This window comes from Lynx canadensis, chromosome E1 (genome assembly GCF_007474595.2).
Source record: "Lynx canadensis isolate LIC74 chromosome E1, mLynCan4.pri.v2, whole genome shotgun sequence".
Lineage (NCBI taxonomy): Eukaryota > Metazoa > Chordata > Mammalia > Carnivora > Felidae > Lynx > Lynx canadensis.
This window is the reverse complement of record NC_044316.2, coordinates 15346125-15365400: the sequence shown is the minus strand read 5'-3', so window position 1 is coordinate 15365400 and position 19276 is coordinate 15346125. Positions and strand designations below refer to the sequence as shown.

The 19276-nt window shown below is 43.8% G+C and overlaps 1 protein-coding gene across 1 annotated transcript in view; it reads left to right on the top strand.

The window, feature by feature from the left end:
- The window catches only part of VPS53 (VPS53 subunit of GARP complex), a 138575-nt gene that overhangs the window by 36675 nt on the left and 82624 nt on the right, over window positions 1–19276 (top strand). Inside the window, exons 5-8 of the mRNA XM_030296881.1 lie at window positions 972–1058; window positions 5052–5167; window positions 7338–7457; window positions 17616–17694. Of these exons, the coding sequence (XP_030152741.1) occupies window positions 972–1058; window positions 5052–5167; window positions 7338–7457; window positions 17616–17694 (402 nt within the window). The remainder of the gene's footprint in view (window positions 1–971; window positions 1059–5051; window positions 5168–7337; window positions 7458–17615; window positions 17695–19276) is intronic.

Here is a 19276-nt window from a genome sequence, read left to right as displayed (position 1 = left end):
TATAGGTCTTTCAGTAGAAACATTTGGCTCACGGGGCGCCTGGGTGGCTCAGTCGGTTAAGCGTCCAGCTCTTGATTTCGGCTCAGGTCATGATATCATGGTTTGTGGGTTCGAGCCCTGCGTCAGGCTCTGCGCTGTGTCAAGTTGCAGAACTTGCTTGGAATTCTCTCTCCCTCTCTCTGCCCCTACTCCACTTATGCTTGCGCGCGCTCTCTCTCTCTCTCTCTCTCTCTCTCTCTCAGAATAAATAAATAACTTAAAGGTTTACCGCAGTTCTGGAGTCCCCATGCACAGTTGATTTCGTTGAAGGCACAGTCTCCTAGAACTTTCAAAGTTCAGAGTTTCTCCCAAATTAGAACCACCTCTGTCTCTCTACAAGCTTTAAGGTTATTATGCACACATGTATGTACACACATGTGCCAACATGTACATATGTGCATGTTTTATTCCTGTGTTGTCATCAGTAACATGGAGTCATCACTAAGATGGAGGGAGATAGTTTTTAAATTAAAACTTTATGGGGGCGCCTGGGTGGCGCAGTCGGTTGGGCGTCCGACTTCAGCCAGGTCACGATCTCGCGGTCCGTGAGTTCAAGCCCCGCGTCAGGCTCTGGGCTGATGGCTCAGAGCCTGGAGCCTGTTTCTGATTCTGTGTCTCCCTCTCTCTCTGCCCCTCCCCCGTTCATGCTCTGTCTCTCTCTGTCCCCAAAATAAATAAAAAATAAAAAAAAATTAAAAAAAAACGTTGGAAAAAAAAACTTTATGATTCAGGTTGGCAAGAACCTTGTGTATTTGCCTGTATCCAAATGCTAGAGTCCGTCTACTATTTAGGTCCAGTAAAACTGCGTAAGAACAATGAGTCAAGAGCGCGCGTTCTGGTAGGTTTCTTCTGAAGCTAGACTCGATTATAGTGCAGTGACTGGGTGCTGTCTTGTGTTGCTTCTTGTTTATCATTTATTTCTTTTATTTTAGGCACTTGAAGAGGCCCAGAAAGCTATCCAGCAGCTCTTTGGCAAAATCAAAGATATCAAAGACAAAGCAGAAAAATCGGAGCAAATGGTGAGTTTAGGTTTCTTCCTGACTTTCTTGCAGTAGAAGAGGAAGTTCGGTTCTTGTCCAGTCACACTCATGAATGGGCTTTTTCTCCCACTTGCTGGCAGCCACAGCACCCACGTCTCGAAAGCAAGCCCTGTGCGTACATTCCAGATCAGTTCAAGAGGAGCAGCTAGACGTGCAGTGACTCACCATCCCTGCTGCCCTGCATTCACAGCCCTTTTTTAAATAGGAAAAGTTTTCTTCTTTCCCCAAAATAGTGTTCTAGTCATTTTGGATTCTTTTCTCGAGCATTTGTTTATATCACGTATTTCTCAGTTAAGATCCACGATATGTCATGAAAACTGGTACTGGAATTGGGAGGTGGGACGGATCCTGCCACAGTGCATGCTTGCGGTTTTGGTGAAGTTGTCCTTTGACAAATCTGTGTCCTCCGGTGATGTGCTCAGGAGGCCCGCCCACTGACGGAGAACCCAGCCTCACCCACTCCTCCTCCACAGCAGGCACTGTAACATGTCAGCTCCCGCGCACACATTCTGGCCACATAATGTAATGTCTCTCAGTTGTCTCTGATCTCCAGTTTCCTCAGCCTGTAAGGTAAGAACAGTAGCACCTGCCTCAAAGGCTTGTTGTGGAATTAAACATATGAAGAGCGCTGGGCATAGTACGAGGCTTGTGATAGAAGCCGTTACTGATGTCATTGCCCCCCTACTTCTTTTGGTTATAAAAACCCCCAAATCCATACAGTCTTTCCTCCCCACATCCTGTTACAATTTACTCCAGGAACAGACCTCATGTGTATCCTTCAGCTCTCTTCGGTGGCCGTGTGGCAAGATAGGGAAGGACATGGAGTGGGAGGGGGGCGGGCAGTTTGATAGAGCAGTGAAGAGAAGTGAAGTCTGAAGTCAGACTGCCTGGGTGGGGTCCAGCCCCTCTACTTACTAACCGTGTTATTCAGCCCCTCTGTGCCTCAGTTTCCTCACTGTAAAACGGAGATGACCGTCCTGAGTACATCATAGAATTGTGAGGACTAATTGAGATGACGTGTCACACATAGGCCCAGAGTGAGCATCAGTTGTTGCCGTCCCTCACCGTCAGCTCTTCCTGTTCATTCTCCCAGGCAGGTAGTGTTACAGACTTTAACTACCAAACCAAGAGTTGAAGGAGGAGATCTCTTTTCAGAGGGAAAAATAAATAATGATAATATTTGTACTTTGTCAGAGAATTAAATAGTCTTTTTTTTTTTTTAATGTTTATTTATTTTTGAGACAGAGAGAAACAGAGCATGAATGGGGGAGGGGCAGAGAGAGAGGGAGACACAGAACTGGAAGCAGGCTCCAGGCTCTGAGCCATCAGCCCAGAGCCCGACGTGGGGCTCGAACTCACGGAGTGTGAGATCGTGACCTGAGCTGAAGTCGGACGCTCAACCGACTGAGCCACCCAGGCGCCCCTTAAATAGTCTTTGATAGAGGCTGTGTGTCATCAAGGAGGGATTCAGATTGGTGGTTCTTTCCCCCAGGATGCACTACCCCCAGCACCATCCGCGGGCCGTTGAAGCATGGAAGTTAGTAGATGTTTTATTTTAAAGCAGTTTGCTTTCCTGGATGGCGCTTTGCTAAAGGGAAGAAGAGGTAGGACCGAAGAGAGAACGGATATTTGTTGCCCTCCAACAGTGTGCCAAATACTGTGCCATGGATGTCCCTTTATAGTGGGACAAGTGATCTCATTTAGCCCTCACAGCAAATTTATGAACTAGGTTTTATTATTATTTGTATGATTACCCATCTTATCAATGAAACTGAGACTCAGTGAAGCCAGGCAGCTTCTGTAGGACACTGGACATGCTGAGATTCAACCCTGGAGCTGCCTGATTCCAAAACCTGTCACATCATGTTCTGTCCTTTTTTGGCTGCCCCTGGGTAACAGTTAAGGTACATTAACTAAGGGTGTTCTGTTTGTGTCGCGATCTCTGTGACTTTGTCCTGAGCATCCCTTGCTTGAGCTGCCTTTAAAGGTGGTGTCTAGAGAAGCACAGGATATGTGATGGGGAGAGACGGGAGGTACTGAGAACAGAGAGACTAGTCACCTCTGGTGCAGAGCAAGGGGTGTCTGAAGAAGTAGAAGGGTCAGATTTTGTGATGAGGCACTGGACGAGTACTCAGGATTTAGTGACTGACTAATGATGCAGGAATGAAAAGAGTCATAGATGACTGTGACTTCTAATACAGTAGTTAAAGACCCCTGAGCTAACAGACCCAACAGAGCTAAGGAACCTCAAAAGAGGTGCCGGGATTTTTCTGTAGGAAAGAGGGTAATGATTTCAGTGTTGGAAGTGGGTTGTCAGATTCTGGGGCCAAACTCCCGTATCTAGTTCACTATACCACTCCTGATCTTCTTTTTCCCCAAACTCAGTTATTCTGTGAAGAATAACAGGTTCTTAATCTGTTTCCCGCCCTGGGCAATAGAAGTAGAGATACTGATAGCCTGAGAGTGACAAGAGGGAGCAGGCATGATGAGGAAGTCCCTGTGAAAGGACTTTCACTGCTAAGATCCAGGTCAGCTCAACAGGTTTGTGGGTGTTGAACTAAGCTGGGAGGGTTATGATCTTCACTCTATGCGTTCACCCCGGATGATCGAACTCTGAAAAATCGGATCACGTGAGCATAACTCACTACCAAGTTTTTAACTTTTTTTTTTTTTAAGTTTATTTATTTATTTTGGGAGTCAGCACGCACATGCACGTGAGCTGGGGAGGGCCAGAGAGAGGGAGAGAGAGAATCCCAAGCAGGCTCCATGCAGAGCCTGAGTCGGGGCTCAATCTCAGGAATCACGAGATCATGACCTGAGCCGAGATCAAGTTGGACGCTTAACCAACTGAGCCACCCAGGCCCCCCTCATCCTAATCGTTTTTAATCTATACAGTTGAGTAGTTCTATATACCTTCCTTTGTGAAAGATATACTGTTTTTTTTAAGATTTTTTTTTTTTTTAAGTAATCTCTACACCCAACATGGGGGGCTTGAACTCACAACCCCGAGATCAAGACTCACATACTCTACTGACTGAGCCAGCCAGGCCCCCCGGAGTTTGTCACTTTTCATGGAAGATAGCTCTTTCCAGTGACTGGAAGGCTTGTGCCTGGTGTCCAAGGCACTCCCTTTCTTCCAGGTATCAAAGAAATTGGGAAATCAAATTGCTCTTCAGAAAGCTTCTTGGTCAACATCAACTCGGGCAGTTTAGTGGAACATTCTGCCTCGTTATTAGCAAAGCTGGAGAATTGTTCCCACCTCACTGCTGAATGTGCTTTTCCGGTGACTAAAATACACTAGTATTCCCAGGTACAGAGTTTCTTTCTCTTGGATCTTCTGGGTCAACACTGTCCGAATTCTACCCCCCCCCCCCATTACCTTCTCGGTTCCTGAAGACCTTACATCTCATCTAGAATAGTACATATTAAGTGTATTACATTTTAGTCTTCTTGAGATTTGAGAGCAAGTCTTTCCTTGCTGGGGATCAGACAGTAAAGTCTATTTCCATGAATAAAGACCATCTCAGTAGAAGAGCCGACTAATACTGTTCATTGTATTGAACCTGATAGCCCTGTCAGAAGACATACTTTTCTAAAAAAAAAAAAAAAAAAAAAACCTTGTTCAAGAGGAGATGCGCTGAACTTGGCTCCTGGACCACATGCTCCATACTAAATTGCTATTTGGATCACTCCACTTGAGGTGAAAAAGAAAGTTCATGTCGTTCTCGCAATTGAGGATTTTGTACCCCTGGGTAAAGTCTTCTGAAGAAATGCCAGATGAAATTCAAATGGGCTGATTGGAGGTTATTTTGATTATACATTATGAGAATGTCTGTGTTTTCCCCAAGGGCTAACCGGAGGTTTTTTTTTCCTTGCTTCATTTGCCTTATTTTCTTACAGGGCTTCTTGCAAATGAATTTAACATCTTTCTTAACCTTCTTCCTTTTTCTCCTGCGGTTTTTCGATATTTAGGTTAAAGAAATCACCCGCGATATTAAGCAGCTAGATCATGCCAAACGCCACCTGACCACCTCCATCACAACGCTGAACCATCTGCACATGTTAGCAGGTGGCGTGGATTCCCTTGAGTAAGCAGCGTCAACTTTCTCTTTGGGGTCCACCGCGAGTGAATGTGCCATGTAAAGAAAATGGCAGCATAGGGTTTGGTTTTTTTTTTCCTTTTACTTCTCAGCCAAGTACTTCTCCTGCCCCACTTTCTGCAGATTGGTCTCAAATGTTAATCACCATTTTGGCTTTGTTTTTGTTTTTTTTAATTTTTTTTTTTAACGTCTATTTATTTTTCAGACAGAGAGAGAGCATGAACAGGGGAGGGTCAGAGAGAGGGAGATACAGAATCTGAAACAGACTCCAGGCTCTGAGCTATGAGCACAGAACCCGACGCGGGGCTCGAGCTCACAGACCACGAAATCATGACCTCAGCCGAAGTCGGCCGCTTAACCGACTGAGCCACCCAGGCGCCCCAACCATTTTAGCTTTGTTACCTTTGGTGTTCAAAATGTAACAAACACCTGACGCTTTGAAGTGAGGTGCAAAGGAGTATGAAAGGGACCCAAACAGCACGTGGAGCATGACTGTAAGAATACAAGTCATTTAAACGTGGCAAATCTCTACCATTAAGGCCAGCAAGGTCATTCAGGACTGTAACGGCTCCCTGCAGCCTCTGTCTTGGCAAGTTTTCCGACTTGTGTTGGGCTGAGTCTTACTGCCGTTGGATGTTCAGTAGAGAAACAGAGCTTTGATTTATCATTCATCCCACCTTTTTTCTCCAACCCACTTTTTCTTTTTTTAAGGTTTATTTATTTTTGAGAGGGAGAGAGCACATGCACAAGTTGGGGAGGGGCAGAAAGAGGGAGAGAGAAAGAATCCCAAGCAGGCTCCGCACTGTCAGCCCAGAGCCTGATGCCGGGCTCGAACTCATGAACCATGAGATAATGACGTGTGCTGAAATCAAGACTCAGACGCCCAACTGAGCCACCCAGATGTCCCCCAACCCACTTTTTCAAGGTCTTTTTCAAAGACTGTAGCACCCTGCGTGGTTTTTAGAGGAGCTATAGGGAATGATGCGTGAGGACATTAGAAACACCATTAAAACAAAGAGCTGGCTATTTACCGCAAGAAGCAATCCAAAGGCCTGTTTTACTAGCACTATTCTGACATGCCGGTTCACTTCTGTGGTCTGTCTCAGGCTGAGAATTTCCCCCTGCCCCAGTGTCAATGTAGTCTCACGTATAGACAGAGAAAGAGCATCTGACAGAAATTTAGATGCAGCATCCAAAGCTGGGGGGAGGAAGGGGTCAGACTCCTTCCTGGTCTCTCTAGGCATTGTGTGAGCTCCAGCGAACCCTGGCCCATCCTCCCGCAAGCAGTGATCAGAGAGGTGAGCCGACCAGTGGGAGACTAGAGGAGCTGTTTCCTTGTCTGTTGCCCCAGATGCTGTGGTTCCCACCAGACTATCAGACCAGGCAGTGGTAGCAACATACCATATGTTTGCTTGAGCTTGGTCCTGTCTTTTTAAAAGTCTCTTTTCTTTTTTTTTAATGCCTAAGGGAAGTCATAAATTATACATTATTTTAAAAGCTCCACCCTAATGAAAAATTTAGAACTAACAGTTTGTCCTTCCTTGTGTAACTGTTGATTTTATTAGCCTTCTTTTATTTAAGCTTCATTAACATTAGTAGTAGTGAAAGTAGACCTATCTGAGACAAGAGTTGCTTAACATTGGCTTAAAACCTACAGATTTGAGTTAAATACATATAAACACCCTTTGTTGTAGGCTGGGATGATGTGTTCTGTTTGCCCCTAAGCTGTAATCCTCAGATAGTAACATTCTTATCCCTCATCTCTGTTAAAAGCCTGCTAATCCCATAACATCCAACCCAAATCCATAGTCTTCCTAGATTTCCCCTCCCCGACCCCTCCATCATTCCCACGTTCTTTTGTACCTCCTGTATTGCATAACTTGTACTTCTGTGTAGACTCAGTTTGTCCTACTTGGTTTTAGTTAGATGTGTACTTGGCTCTCTCTCTGTCTTACTAAACAATGTCACCTTGAGGATTTTGACTAGGTCTTATTTTTTTCACCAGCAAGGCACAGGACCTTACGTATTCAGTGCTCAGTAGTACATGGTCACCAGATGGAGTTGATCTCTATTTTGTAGTTCAGAGTAGATTGTCGTGCATCTGTATCTTGTGTCCTCAGTGTTTTTCTAGCGTTCTCGACTTCTTATTTCCTTGCAGAGCCATGACCAGGCGAAGACAGTATGGAGAAGTTGCTAATCTTCTTCAGGGTGTGATGAATGTTCTGGAGCACTTCCACAAGTACATGGGAGTTCCACAGATCCGGCAGCTTTCTGAGAGGTAAAGTGTCATTGGAGAAAATAATCATCTGCTTTAAGAAAAGACCGTGCTAGGATGCGCTTCAGCACTTAGCTCAGTATGTTCACTGCAGAATCTTGTAAGAAAGAACCTCAGATGTCATCTGATCTGTCTCTGTGTGACACAGATGTCCTGTCTACCATATCCCTTACCGACTCCTTACCATATCTTCTAAAGCAATCTATATTAGATGGTTGCGGGCCCGGCATCCCAGGATGGGCAGCTGGAATGTTGTATGTGTAGACAACTCTTGGCTGTCCACATTTATGAGAAAAACTCTTACAGTTGTCTATTTCCTTGTAACGAATCACCACAATCCTTAGTGGCTGACAAACAACAGTTATTTTACTCCTGTAATTTGGCCTCCCTCAGCGGAACAGCTCGCCTCTGCTTCACGCAGCATCAGCTGGGGTGGCTCAGGAGGGGCCTGAAGGATCCGTGACTCACTCTCATGGCTGGCAAGTGGGTGCTCGTTGTGCACTGGGAGTTCAGCTGAGTTGTCCTCCATGGGCTGTTTGGTCTTCCTCATGGCCAGGTCCCAAGAGAACCAGACCTTGGAAGTCCCATAGCATCATTCCTAGTCACAAGGCTGCCAGGATGAGGGAGGAAGGAACATAGTCTCTTCTAAGCCACCTTTCCCAGTGGGGGAATGTCAGAGTCCCACTGACAGAAAGGGCACGTGGAATGGGCAATATTGCCGTGGGAGTCTTTGGAAAATCTTATTTGCCACTAGAACTTCAGAGGTGACAAAATGATGACTTAACCTCTTCTTTCTTCTTACCTCTGTTGAGTTCCAATCCCAGATTCAGAACTAGTAGAAAGAAAGGCTGATGCTTAGAAGGAAGATGAAGATTCTAAAGGACAGTGGGAGGGGGGTGAGTTCAGTGTCTTTTCTATTAGAAAGAGGGCAAGGAGAATACCGAGAAGGCAGAGATGATCATGATTGACGATTCCTAACCTTTCTTGCCACAAAGAAGAGACAAGGGGGCTGGAACTTAGCAGCAGCCATCATCTTCACTTCTGCCTTCTTAATGAGGCCTGATTGCTACAGGCCCCTTTTTCCTCATGTTTCTGTATTTGTAATCCTATAAGTAATTGTATAAGTGATCCATGGATATGTTTTCTTTATTTTAACAAAAGTCAGGCGTGCCTGGGTGACTCAGTTGGTTAAGCATCTGACTTCAGTTCAGGTCATGGTCTCACAGTTTGTGAGCTTGAGCCCTGCGTCAGGCTCTGTGCTGACAACTCAGAGCCTGGAGCCTGCTTTGAATTCTGTGTGTGTGTCTCTCTGCCCTCCCCCGCTGTCCTCAAAAATACACAGATGAAACCAAAGTGCCATTTAGCTGTACCTCTACCTATACAGGGAGTGACTCTTATCAATTTAATGTGTATCCTTCTAGATCTTTATCTGTGCACTTACATAAATCTATAGTTTCAGTTTGTGGTTTTCTTTTCTTTTATTATTTTTTTTTAAGTTTATATATTTGAGAGAGAGAGAGTGTAGGTGGGGAAGGGGGAGAGAGAGAGAGAGAGAGAGAGAGGGAGAGAGAGAGAGAGAGAGAGAGAGAGAGAGAGAGAGAAAATCCCAAGCATGTTCTGTGCTGTCCGCACAGAACCCAACACAGGACTCAGTCCCACAACCGCGATACCATGACCTGAGCTGAAATCAAGAGCCAGATGCTTAACTGACTGAGCCACCCAGGCACCCCAATTTTGTTTTATTTATTTATTTTTTAAATTAATTTATTTGTCGAGAGAGAGAGAGAGAGAGAGAGAGAGAGAGAGAGAGAGAATCCCAAGCAGGCTCCGCACTGTCAGTGCAGAGCCCGATGCGAGGCTGGAACCCATGAACCGTGAGCTCATGACTTGAGCCAAAGTCGGATGCTTAACTGACTGAGCCGCCCAGGCACCCCTTGTTTTATTTTAAATAAATGGTTTCACATCATATGCTTCATTCTGAAACTTACCTTTTGGTTTTAACCTCTCATTGTATTTTAGAGATTTTTCTGCATCAGTATGTACACACCTGCCTCGTGCTTTTTAATTGATACCTGGAATTCCAAAGTACAATACACTGCAGATGATTTAACCATTCTTACATCACTAGATTGTTTGCTTCTGATTTTTAAAATCTACCCCTTTTTACACATCTGTAAATATTCCCCTAGGAGAGATTTTGGGTCATGGGTAGCATACATTTAAAATTTTAATAATGACTTCCCATTTGCCCTCCCAAGAGACTTTTTTTATTTATAGCACTATCTGGACAGTATCAGTACCCATTTCCCCATACCTTCAACAATGCTAAATGGTCAGTTTTCCGATTTATTTAACTGATGGATGAAAAATAACATCCAGTTCCTTTCATTCTCATTTCTCTGCTAACTACTGAGAGTAGTTTTCATTTAATTATTTACTATCTGCATTTCCTTTGAAATACCTGTTTGCCCATTGCCTCTTTGAATATTGAGTTCTTTCTTTCTTTCTTATTGTTTTGTAAAAGTCTCTATATATTCTGGACATTAATGCTTTGTCAGATCTGGTAGATCTTGCCTGTAAAACCATCTGGATGTGTTACCTGTTTTCAAGGCAGATCTTTGACTCTCACTGTGATTTCTTCCGTGGTAATTGGTCTATTCGGGATTCCTACTTTTTAAAAAATTGTGTTAATATACACATAACATAAAATTTTAATCATTTTTAAGTATACACTTCAGTGGCATTAAGTATATTCACAATATTATATAACCATCACCACTTCTATTTCTAAAACTTTTTCATTACCCCAAACAGAAACTCTTACCCATTAAATAGTAACTCCCATTACCTCCTCTCCCCCACCTCTGGTAACTTCTGTTCTACTTTCTGTTTCTGTGATTTGCCTCGTCTAGGTACCTCATATAAATGGAATCATATAATATTCTTTTGTGCCTGGCTTATTTTACTGAGTACAGTGTTTCATGGTTCATCCATGTTGTAGAATGTGTCAGAATTTCATTTCTTTTTAAGGCTGAATATTTCATTGTAAATATATATTATACATTTTGTTTATCCATTCATCTGTTGATGGACACACAGGTTGCTTCTACCCATTGGCTGTTGCATGATAGACTAGGCAAATCTACTCTCTGGCGTTTCTTATTGCCTATCAAAAATCTGGTCAATCTGATTCTTACTCCTTTATAAGATCATCTGTTTTTGTTTGATTTTTATTTTGCTCTGGAAGCATTTGAGATTGGGGGTGTGTGTGTCAGGAATTTTACTAGGATATAGGTCTCTTGTCCTTCATGTTACTCTGTACTTACTGTATCTTCAATATAAAGACTCGAGTTTCAAAAATAGAACTGCCCTATGACCCAGTAATTGCACTACTAGATATTTATCCAAAGGATACAAAAATGCTGATTCGAAAGGGGCACATGCACCCCAGTGTTTATAGCAGCGCTATCGATAACAGCCAAATTATGGGAAGAAGCCCAAATGTCCATCAGCTGACAAATGGATAAAGAAGATGTGGTATATATATATACAATGGAGTATTACTCAGTGATCAAAAAGAACGAAATCTTGCCATTTGCAATAACGTGGATGGAACTAGAGTGTATTATGTTAAGTGAAATTAGTCAGAGAAAGACATATATGATTGCACTCATATGTGGAATTTAAGAAACAAATCAGATGAACATGGGGAAGGGAAGGAAAAATAAGATAAAAAGAGAGAGGGAGGCAAACCATAAGCGACTGTTAAATACAGAGAACAAATAGGGTTGCTGGAGGGGTGTTGTGTAGGGGGATGGGCTAAATGGGGGATGGGCATTAAGGAGGACACTTGTTGGGATGAGCAGTGGGCGTTATAGGTAAGTGATGAGTCACTAAATTCTACTCCTGAAATCGTTATTACACTATGTGTTAACTAACTTGGATTTAAATAAAATTTAAAAATTTTTTAAATAAATAAAGACTCATAAGTTTCTTAAGTTGGGAGAAATTGTTTTCTTCTATTTCTTTGAGTAGTTTCTATGCATTGTTCCCTATTCTCTCTCTTAGTGGAAAGAATTCCTATTGCACGAATATTGGAACTTCTAGATCTGCTGCCATATTTCTTAATTTTTCTTTCCTACTTTGCATCTCTTTTTTCCCCCTTTTAAAAAGGCTGAATTCCTCAACTGAGCCTTACTGTTTTAATGTATTCCTCAGTCATGCCCATTCTGCTGTCTGGCCCAGCTGTTGAGTTTCTATTTCAGCAGTCCCACTTTAATCTTTAGGATCTCTACTTGATTCTTTTTTCATGGGCACAATAGCCTCTTAAATCTCTCAGGGTGTATAGAGTCTGTGTATTTTGAAGCTCTGAGTTGCCTATTCTGTTTCTTTGTCCTCTGATAGAAGGTCTTCGGTTTGCTGATCATGGGACTCTCTTTCTTGGTATTAGCGTTCCTCTGGTGTTGGGTGATTTCTAGCCGAAAGCTCACTTTTGGCTTTCAGATTCCGTCGTTCTGATCAGGGATGCTCTTTTACTGCCACCCGCCGGTGACGGAGAGGGGGCTGTGCTGCTCAGCTAAGTGCCACAGGTAGCTCTTCTGAGGTGAGGTGGGGCTGGAACTGCCAGGTGGAGAGGCCAGCGGCTGATCTTCTGGGCTTGAGGCTCCCTGCCCTGCCTGGGTGTTGTCAGCCCTCTGGCCACTGCTGGGGTTCTTAGACGCATACCCACTCCCGACCTGGCCGCACAAGGCGGGGACGCAGACCCGGACACTGGCTTGGTGACTCCTCCTGCAGGAGCCCGACATACCCCGCTGGCATTCACTTCCTGCTCTTGGTCTCCACTACCCTCATGTCTTTCATGTTTGAAAAGCAGTTTTCAGCAGTGACTTCCTTCTTCAGTCCTGTGCTCCCAGGCAGTCCAAAGAGTTTCTAGTGTGCCACTCCTTTTCTTGCCTGGTTCTGGATTTTTATTAAAATCTTGTCATTATGTCTAAGGATTTGGGGCAGAGGGGAGATTGCAGCAGGTACTCAGTGTGCCGTCTTCTAGTGGCAATGCCACAGAACCGTTAGGGAATGGAAGAACCAAACTTGGCAGAATACTAGGGAAATCACCACCCTTTCCCCCATCCTTCCTAACTCCTTCACACTTAGAACTGGCCGGTCGCCATATCACCCTGGGGTCACAAAGTAGCCAAGGGAGCAGACAAACCGGTCCTTAGGAGCTGCCAGAAAGAAGGAAGCTTGGATGGAGAAGGCAGACTTGTGCTCAGGGGCTGGAAGAGGAGAAGGGAAGGCACTATCCCCTCCCTTTACCCTCGTGATAATCCAGAGTTGATCTTTTTCCCAATTCACTTTATTCTGTCCTTCATTTACCTAAAGGATATATACTGTGGACTTTCTATATCCTAGGCCCCATGCTGGGGTACTGAAGGCAAAAAGTAAGAAATACATATGCTCTGCCCTCAACGAGTTCACCATTGTTGTGAGGAAAAGAGAGACACTAGTAGAAAATTTTAGTGTAGCATGCATATAACAAAACTGGTAGATACTGTACAAGGAATAGCAGGACCTCAGAAGAGGAATTGAAAGATTCCGCCTTTGGGGGCTGAGGGCAGTAGTGACAGAAGAGTTCAGTTTGCATCTGGTCTTGAGGAATAGGTAGGATCTTACCACCAAGACAAGAAGAGAGGAGGAACAATAAGAGAGAGAGAGAGAGAACATCATGGTGCTTTGGGAGACAATGGAGTGTGAAAGGCTACATAGGTAGGTAGGGTCAGATTTTATATGCCATGCTAAAGAGCCCTTTATTTTGTGGACAGTGAAAAATCTTAAGCGGGGAGAGGCATGATCTCATTTGTGTTTTGTAAAAGTCTGATGGATTATAGGCACAAAGGACTGGAGATTGAGACTACGTTCTAGCCTAGAAAAGATAAGAACCTTACCAAGACAGTGGCCATGAGGTCAAGGAGATGTGTGGAGGGATTGGTTACCAGTTGGTTGTGTTGGATAAGCATTGTTTGTTGTTGTTGCTTTAATTCTTTTAGAGCTAGAGTGAGTACAGTCAGGGGGGAGAGAGAGAGAGAGAGAGTGAGAGAGAGAGAGAGAGAGAGAGAGAGAGAGAGTGAGTCCTAAGCAGGCTCCACACTCAGCATAGAGCCCGACACAGGGCTTGATCCCAAACCGTGGAATCACGACCTGAGCCAAAATCAAGAGTCAGACGCCCACCCAAAGTGCCCCTTGGGTGGGCATTGTCGATGGCAGAAATACGGCAGAACTGAATTCTATTTCTAATTGTCTGTAGGGACAAACAAGACCTACAAGAGGATGCACTCTTTTAGGACTCTTCTTTTTAACGTTTTTCAAAGAGGTGGTTTTATACATTTGAAGGAACTTTGTGATCACTGTTGTAAGACATTCTCTTCAAAAAGAGAAAATCTAACATTCTAGTAGTATATTTCAGGGCTTCTGCCATTCATTATCACGTAGGATTGCTGCAAACACAGGAGGATTTATTTTTCTTTTAGTTCATTTTGCAGCTTCCGTTTGCAAAACTTTTGTGTTGGTGATACAGAATATGTGCTATTAAGTAACACCAAAAACAACACAGGAGGAGAAATCTCTTGTTTTCAGTGCTTGACTACAATTGTTTTTCAAGAGGTACTAAAAGTTTGAGGAAAGTCCAGATTTCTTATTTTTAGCATCATTTCTGGTGAATTCTCCTCCCTTATGTTTACATAAGTGATGGTGGAACCATCTGGAAATGATAGAAGTAGCTGTTTGTGGGGAAGGGGGAAAGCAGCAGAGTTACACCCTATGTGTTGCTTTAGTTTCTCCAGTTTAATAGCTTGCTGTCTGTAAATCGCAGAAGTCGCATGAAAGGTTGTGACCTTTGCCTGTATGTTTGAAATATGAAGTTCATGGACCTTGATTTGAATATACCTGTTTCTTCCAGCCACCCTTCTAGAAAATGCTTAAATATTAATGTAGCATTGAAGGAAAGATTTTTTTTTAATATCATCTTTATATTTCAAGCTTCCTGGTTCAAGAATATCCACGAAAGCAACTGTTTCTAGTAATCAGTCGATATTTCCTGAGAAAGAGTAGAAGATTCTTGCATTCTCCTGAAACCTGTAAAACCCTTGAGCTAAAAAAATATTGTAGAGGACTATAACTTACTTTTTATATGAGAGAGATACTTGGCAGGTTGGGGAGAGGGGGTGTTGCATGGTGTAGCAATGAGAGAAATTGGAAAATGAAAAGGTCTGACTGTGTGACTTTGACAAGTTCTTTCTGAAAGAACTTCAGTTTCAAAAGTACAAGGGCTGTGCTTGACGATCTCAAATTGTCCCACTGAATCACTCTGATTCTGGGGTGGGATTCTTTACAGAGCCTGTCTGTTTGGAAATAGAGCATCTGACTAACTTAATTAACCGTTCTGTCCAGTGCAGACTTTGGGAGGTCAGCTTATTGTGAAGTGCCCAGGGTGTTTTCTTTGGGACAGCCGTTGACAAGGCAATGGAAGCGTCAGGGTTACTTTATCCACAGATGTCTAAATAATTTTTATAATTTACTGTATCCTTCTGCTACCACCCAGTGTGCAAAGGTCACCTTTGAGCAACCCTTCATCAGATGGTGTGGAGGGTACTAGAAGTCATTTGGTTGACCTTCCTTTCTGATCAGCACGGCGACTCCTTTGTTGCCTAAGTGATCAACACCGAGTTGTCACCACCGAAGCAGACTGAGCTTACTTGGATACCAGGAGGAATTTTTATTTACCCTATTCTCTGTTAGTTGTAGGTAAATTTCTGTTCTCTGTTAGTTGTAGGTAAATTTCCTAGCCGTTTTTATGAAAATCATGGTAGTTCAACTCTTTTCTGCCAACAGAGTCTCAGCCAGTCTCTCTTTTTACGGAACTTACTTTCATCATTAGAAGAGGAACGAGTTAGGCCCAGGATATGTTCTCTTAGGGTTGACTGCTTTCTAGGATCCTGTTTAGACAACTGAGCATAAAGACTATATTACATCTCACCCTGAAAATGCATGGAATCGTGGTTTGGGATTATAGATACCATCATTAGTATCAGTAAGGGAGATGGTTGCTCTTTCATCTGAGTCACTGCTGGACGCTTCAGAAACTGTGCTTGGAAACATTTATGCTCCGAAGCCTATTCTTGTGCTCCAGCATTAATTCCACATCCAACTTGCAGCCCCCTGTGAAGGTGCCTGCCGAGCCCACTGGCGCTGGAAAGGTGGGCGCTGGGCAGCAGTCAGTCCTGGAGAGGACAGCGGAAGGCATCCGGTACAGGCCTGCATCCCACCCTCTTACTTCACAACTCTCCCTAGTTGTGGCCCGTGTTGGGGACATGACTTATTTACATGTGGCTCACTGGTGGCACAGCTAGGTCTGCGCTCCTAAGACGTGACTTTGAAACTGGATTGGAGAAGATGGCCAGGGGGTCTACAAATCACACCCTGGTTCTTCCCCTCTCTTCTGCGCTCTGGGAGTACCAGGCCTTATCATAGGCTCTGGTGGTCTTTTCAGGCACCCCGGCAAGAATGTGGAGTTCGGGGATGATGGGGTGGGAGGGGTGGAAGAGGCAGAGCTGGCACCTTTGTGTCACTGAGATGCTCAGGAGCCCTGAGAATATGACATGAGTGTCCCTGACTTGGGGTGGAGCTTCCCCTCCAGGGATTGTCCCCGTGGCTCAGGAGGGAACCAGGGCTGTCTGTGTGCTGCCAAAAGGCAAGCAGGAACAGCGGGGCCTGAGGCTCTGGAAGCTGCCTCTGTCTTGTGACCTGGCGCCAGGGGAGGCTGTCTGCCTGGCCCGTTATGTGGAGTCACAAGACTTTGAGGTACAGTTTTACAAAAGCAGGTTCTCTTCTCTCCTGTCAGACCTCATACTCAAGGCACGTTTCCCATTGTCCGTTGGGCAACTCTGGACGGCGGGCCCTGATTGTGATTTGGGGGCCGTCCCAGTAATAATAGCCTTATCTCTGTCACTGAGCAACTAAAGAGGCTGCAAACCCACTTACAGGAATGGTTTTAAAAATCTTGAAGATAGTGGAAAAGCCCTGGAAAGAATGTGGAATAAAGCATACTTACTCTGCCACAGAAAAAAACAGATTGTTTGGGGTCCTGCCTGTCCCCTCATTTAAAAAAAAAAATTCTCAGTAGGTTGCCAGCCACAGCTGAATAGCCAAAGAAATTGTGGTTTTGAGCTGTTCACTATTTCTAGAAACTTTACAAAGTTAATTCCAAAGCAACAGGGTGGAGACCAAAAAAGGAAGAACACTATTTTATGGTGCTTTTAGCAAAGGTGAAATATTTGCCTCGGGCTCAGGGCAGTCCAGCTCTGGGGGAATGGCTGGTGCGAGGCATCCAACTCCTGGCGGCTGGGACAGGATGTGATCGTTGCAGGAGGTGCTGACACGCCATTCCTTTCTCCTCCTGGCCGCTTCTCCATCCTCCTCTCATTGAAGCCGACAAGTATTTCTTGAGCTCCCGGTATACGTGCAGACCACCAGGTTAAGTCCTGACCGCATCCCTCTTTCGAACTTGTTTTTGTTGTCCATTAGTCTTCTGAGTGAACTTCATCTTCCTTCAGTTGGCCTTCACTCCCAAGTGGTAGCTCATTTTATCTTTCGGATCTTTTTCCTTTTTCCTTTAGAAAACATTCTTTTCGTTTTTTTGTTAAAACTTAGGATCCTGGTGTTGGTTTCAGGGTTGAAAAAAAACATTTCTGAGGCAATATGGAGCCCTCCTGCATTCTGTACCACAAGGAGCACGAGAGAAATTGTAGCGGTAATCCAACATGAATTTCTATTGGATTGGACATTATAACAGAGCATTTTCCCACAGCATAACTACCTCCTGATGACACTTTATAAAGATTAACATATACTACCCCACACCAGGTCGGGGGTGGCCTCGAAGAACTTTGGGATATAGAAAATCCATCACGAGAATAAATCCAATGACTGGGTCCTGGTCATAAACCTGCCACTAACTAGTATGTGACCTCTCTTATTTAGCCACACCTCCCCACTTCCCTGACGATCTCTAAAGACTTCTACAGTTCTGACCCTTATCGATCTTTGCATAATTACTTATGGATCTATGATAATTACACCAGGCAATGACATGTCCTCTTTCCCCTCCAGAGTGAAAGCCGCCCAGACTGAGTTAGGACAGCAAATCCTGGCCGATTTTGAAGAAGCATTTCCTTCCCAGGGCACCAAGGTATTGTTTTGCATTTTCCCTCTAGTCAGACATTATCACCATTCTTGCCTGATTCACACTTGCTACGGTTACTCTTCCTTTACCATTCCAAAAGTGTTGGCTGGCTGCCACGAGTCTGTTTGCTAAAGGTTCAGGGCAGTGAGACCGTCTCTGATTTTCACTATCCCAAAGCAATGTTGATCTTCATCTATGTTCTTCCAGCATCAAAAAGTGAGGATTTATTTTGGTTTAATTTAATGTGTGTCAAACCCAATATCTCGTCTGCCCAGTAAATTCCTTTTTTCTCATGGCTGTGTTAAAAAAAAAAAAAAAAATCTTCAAGCCACAGTGTTTTTTAGGATCGTTACATAACTTGCTGGTTTCAGTTTGGTGAAAAGACAGCTGGGAGGAGCATCCGCAGGCTTATGTAACTCTGAGTGACACAGTTAGGAGATTCACTTTTAATGATCAGAATCCTGTTCTTTCAGATTAATCCCTTTAGCTCTCGCTGGTGGCATGGCTGTTTGTGTTGTGTCTGCGGAGGCCGCAGTATTTCGCTTGTGAGCTATGGTTACACTTCTCCCATAACAAGCCTTGCCTCACTTGGCTGTCATTGTGCTTGGGTAACTGCTTTTAGCTCTATCTTTCAGACTGTAGCAGATGTAATCTTAATGCTTTGCATGTGTTGGGGAGAGAAGAACCTTCAGAAGCTTGTTTTCTCTATTATTTTAGCTATTTCGGGAGAAGGAATTATTCAACACAAATGAACCAAAGCACACACAGGCAAGCAGCATTCCTCACTGCACTTGGTGGGTGGAGATGGGGATATATGTTCATTTACGGAGCCAAGGAACGTTTCCTGGACCCGCTCTATAATTCAATAACTGGAAATATCTTAATCATTTTTCTTTGTGCTCCATAAAAGAAACTTAGGAAGTAGATGGGAGTAGCTGCCCCAGCTTTGTAGATGACTTCCTATAGGAAACCTGCTCTTGATTTTAATGTCTGCAAATATTATGGCTGCCTTCTAGTAATCAGATATTTTATTTGTAGAACATGTTCCTTTCAGGACTTTGTTCTCTTTCTTCACTTGATATAACGGTAGGATGTGGATGTTGGAAAGCAATCCTGTAAAAAGGGATTGTAAAATATTCACAACTTATAAGCACCGGACTCTTCTTAGTGTCCCAAGTCTGTTTTACTATATGCTCTGCTATCTAGCCCAGTTTCAAGAAGTTTCAGAAAGATATGAATGAAGACCAGCTTTATTATTTAGAAGAAACTAATCATGACCTACTTTGTCTTTTTCTCAACTCCACATGAAGTTCAAATGGTTTTCTTTAACAGCTTGCTTCCTTTTTCTGCAGCTGGGTAACTTAGTTTTTCTAAGTTTTCTTTTTTCCTTTTCAGTGGCTGTTGACTTTTCTTAAAGGCCTTGTGTTGCCATTTCTACTTCACAAATAGAAATTGAGATTTTTTTTAATGTAAGTTTGTTTATTTTGAGAGAGAGAAAATACAAGTGGGGGAGGGGCAGAGAGACAGGGGGTAGAGAGGGAGAGAGAATGCAGGCAGGGAAGGGGCAGAGAGAGAATCCAAGCAGGCT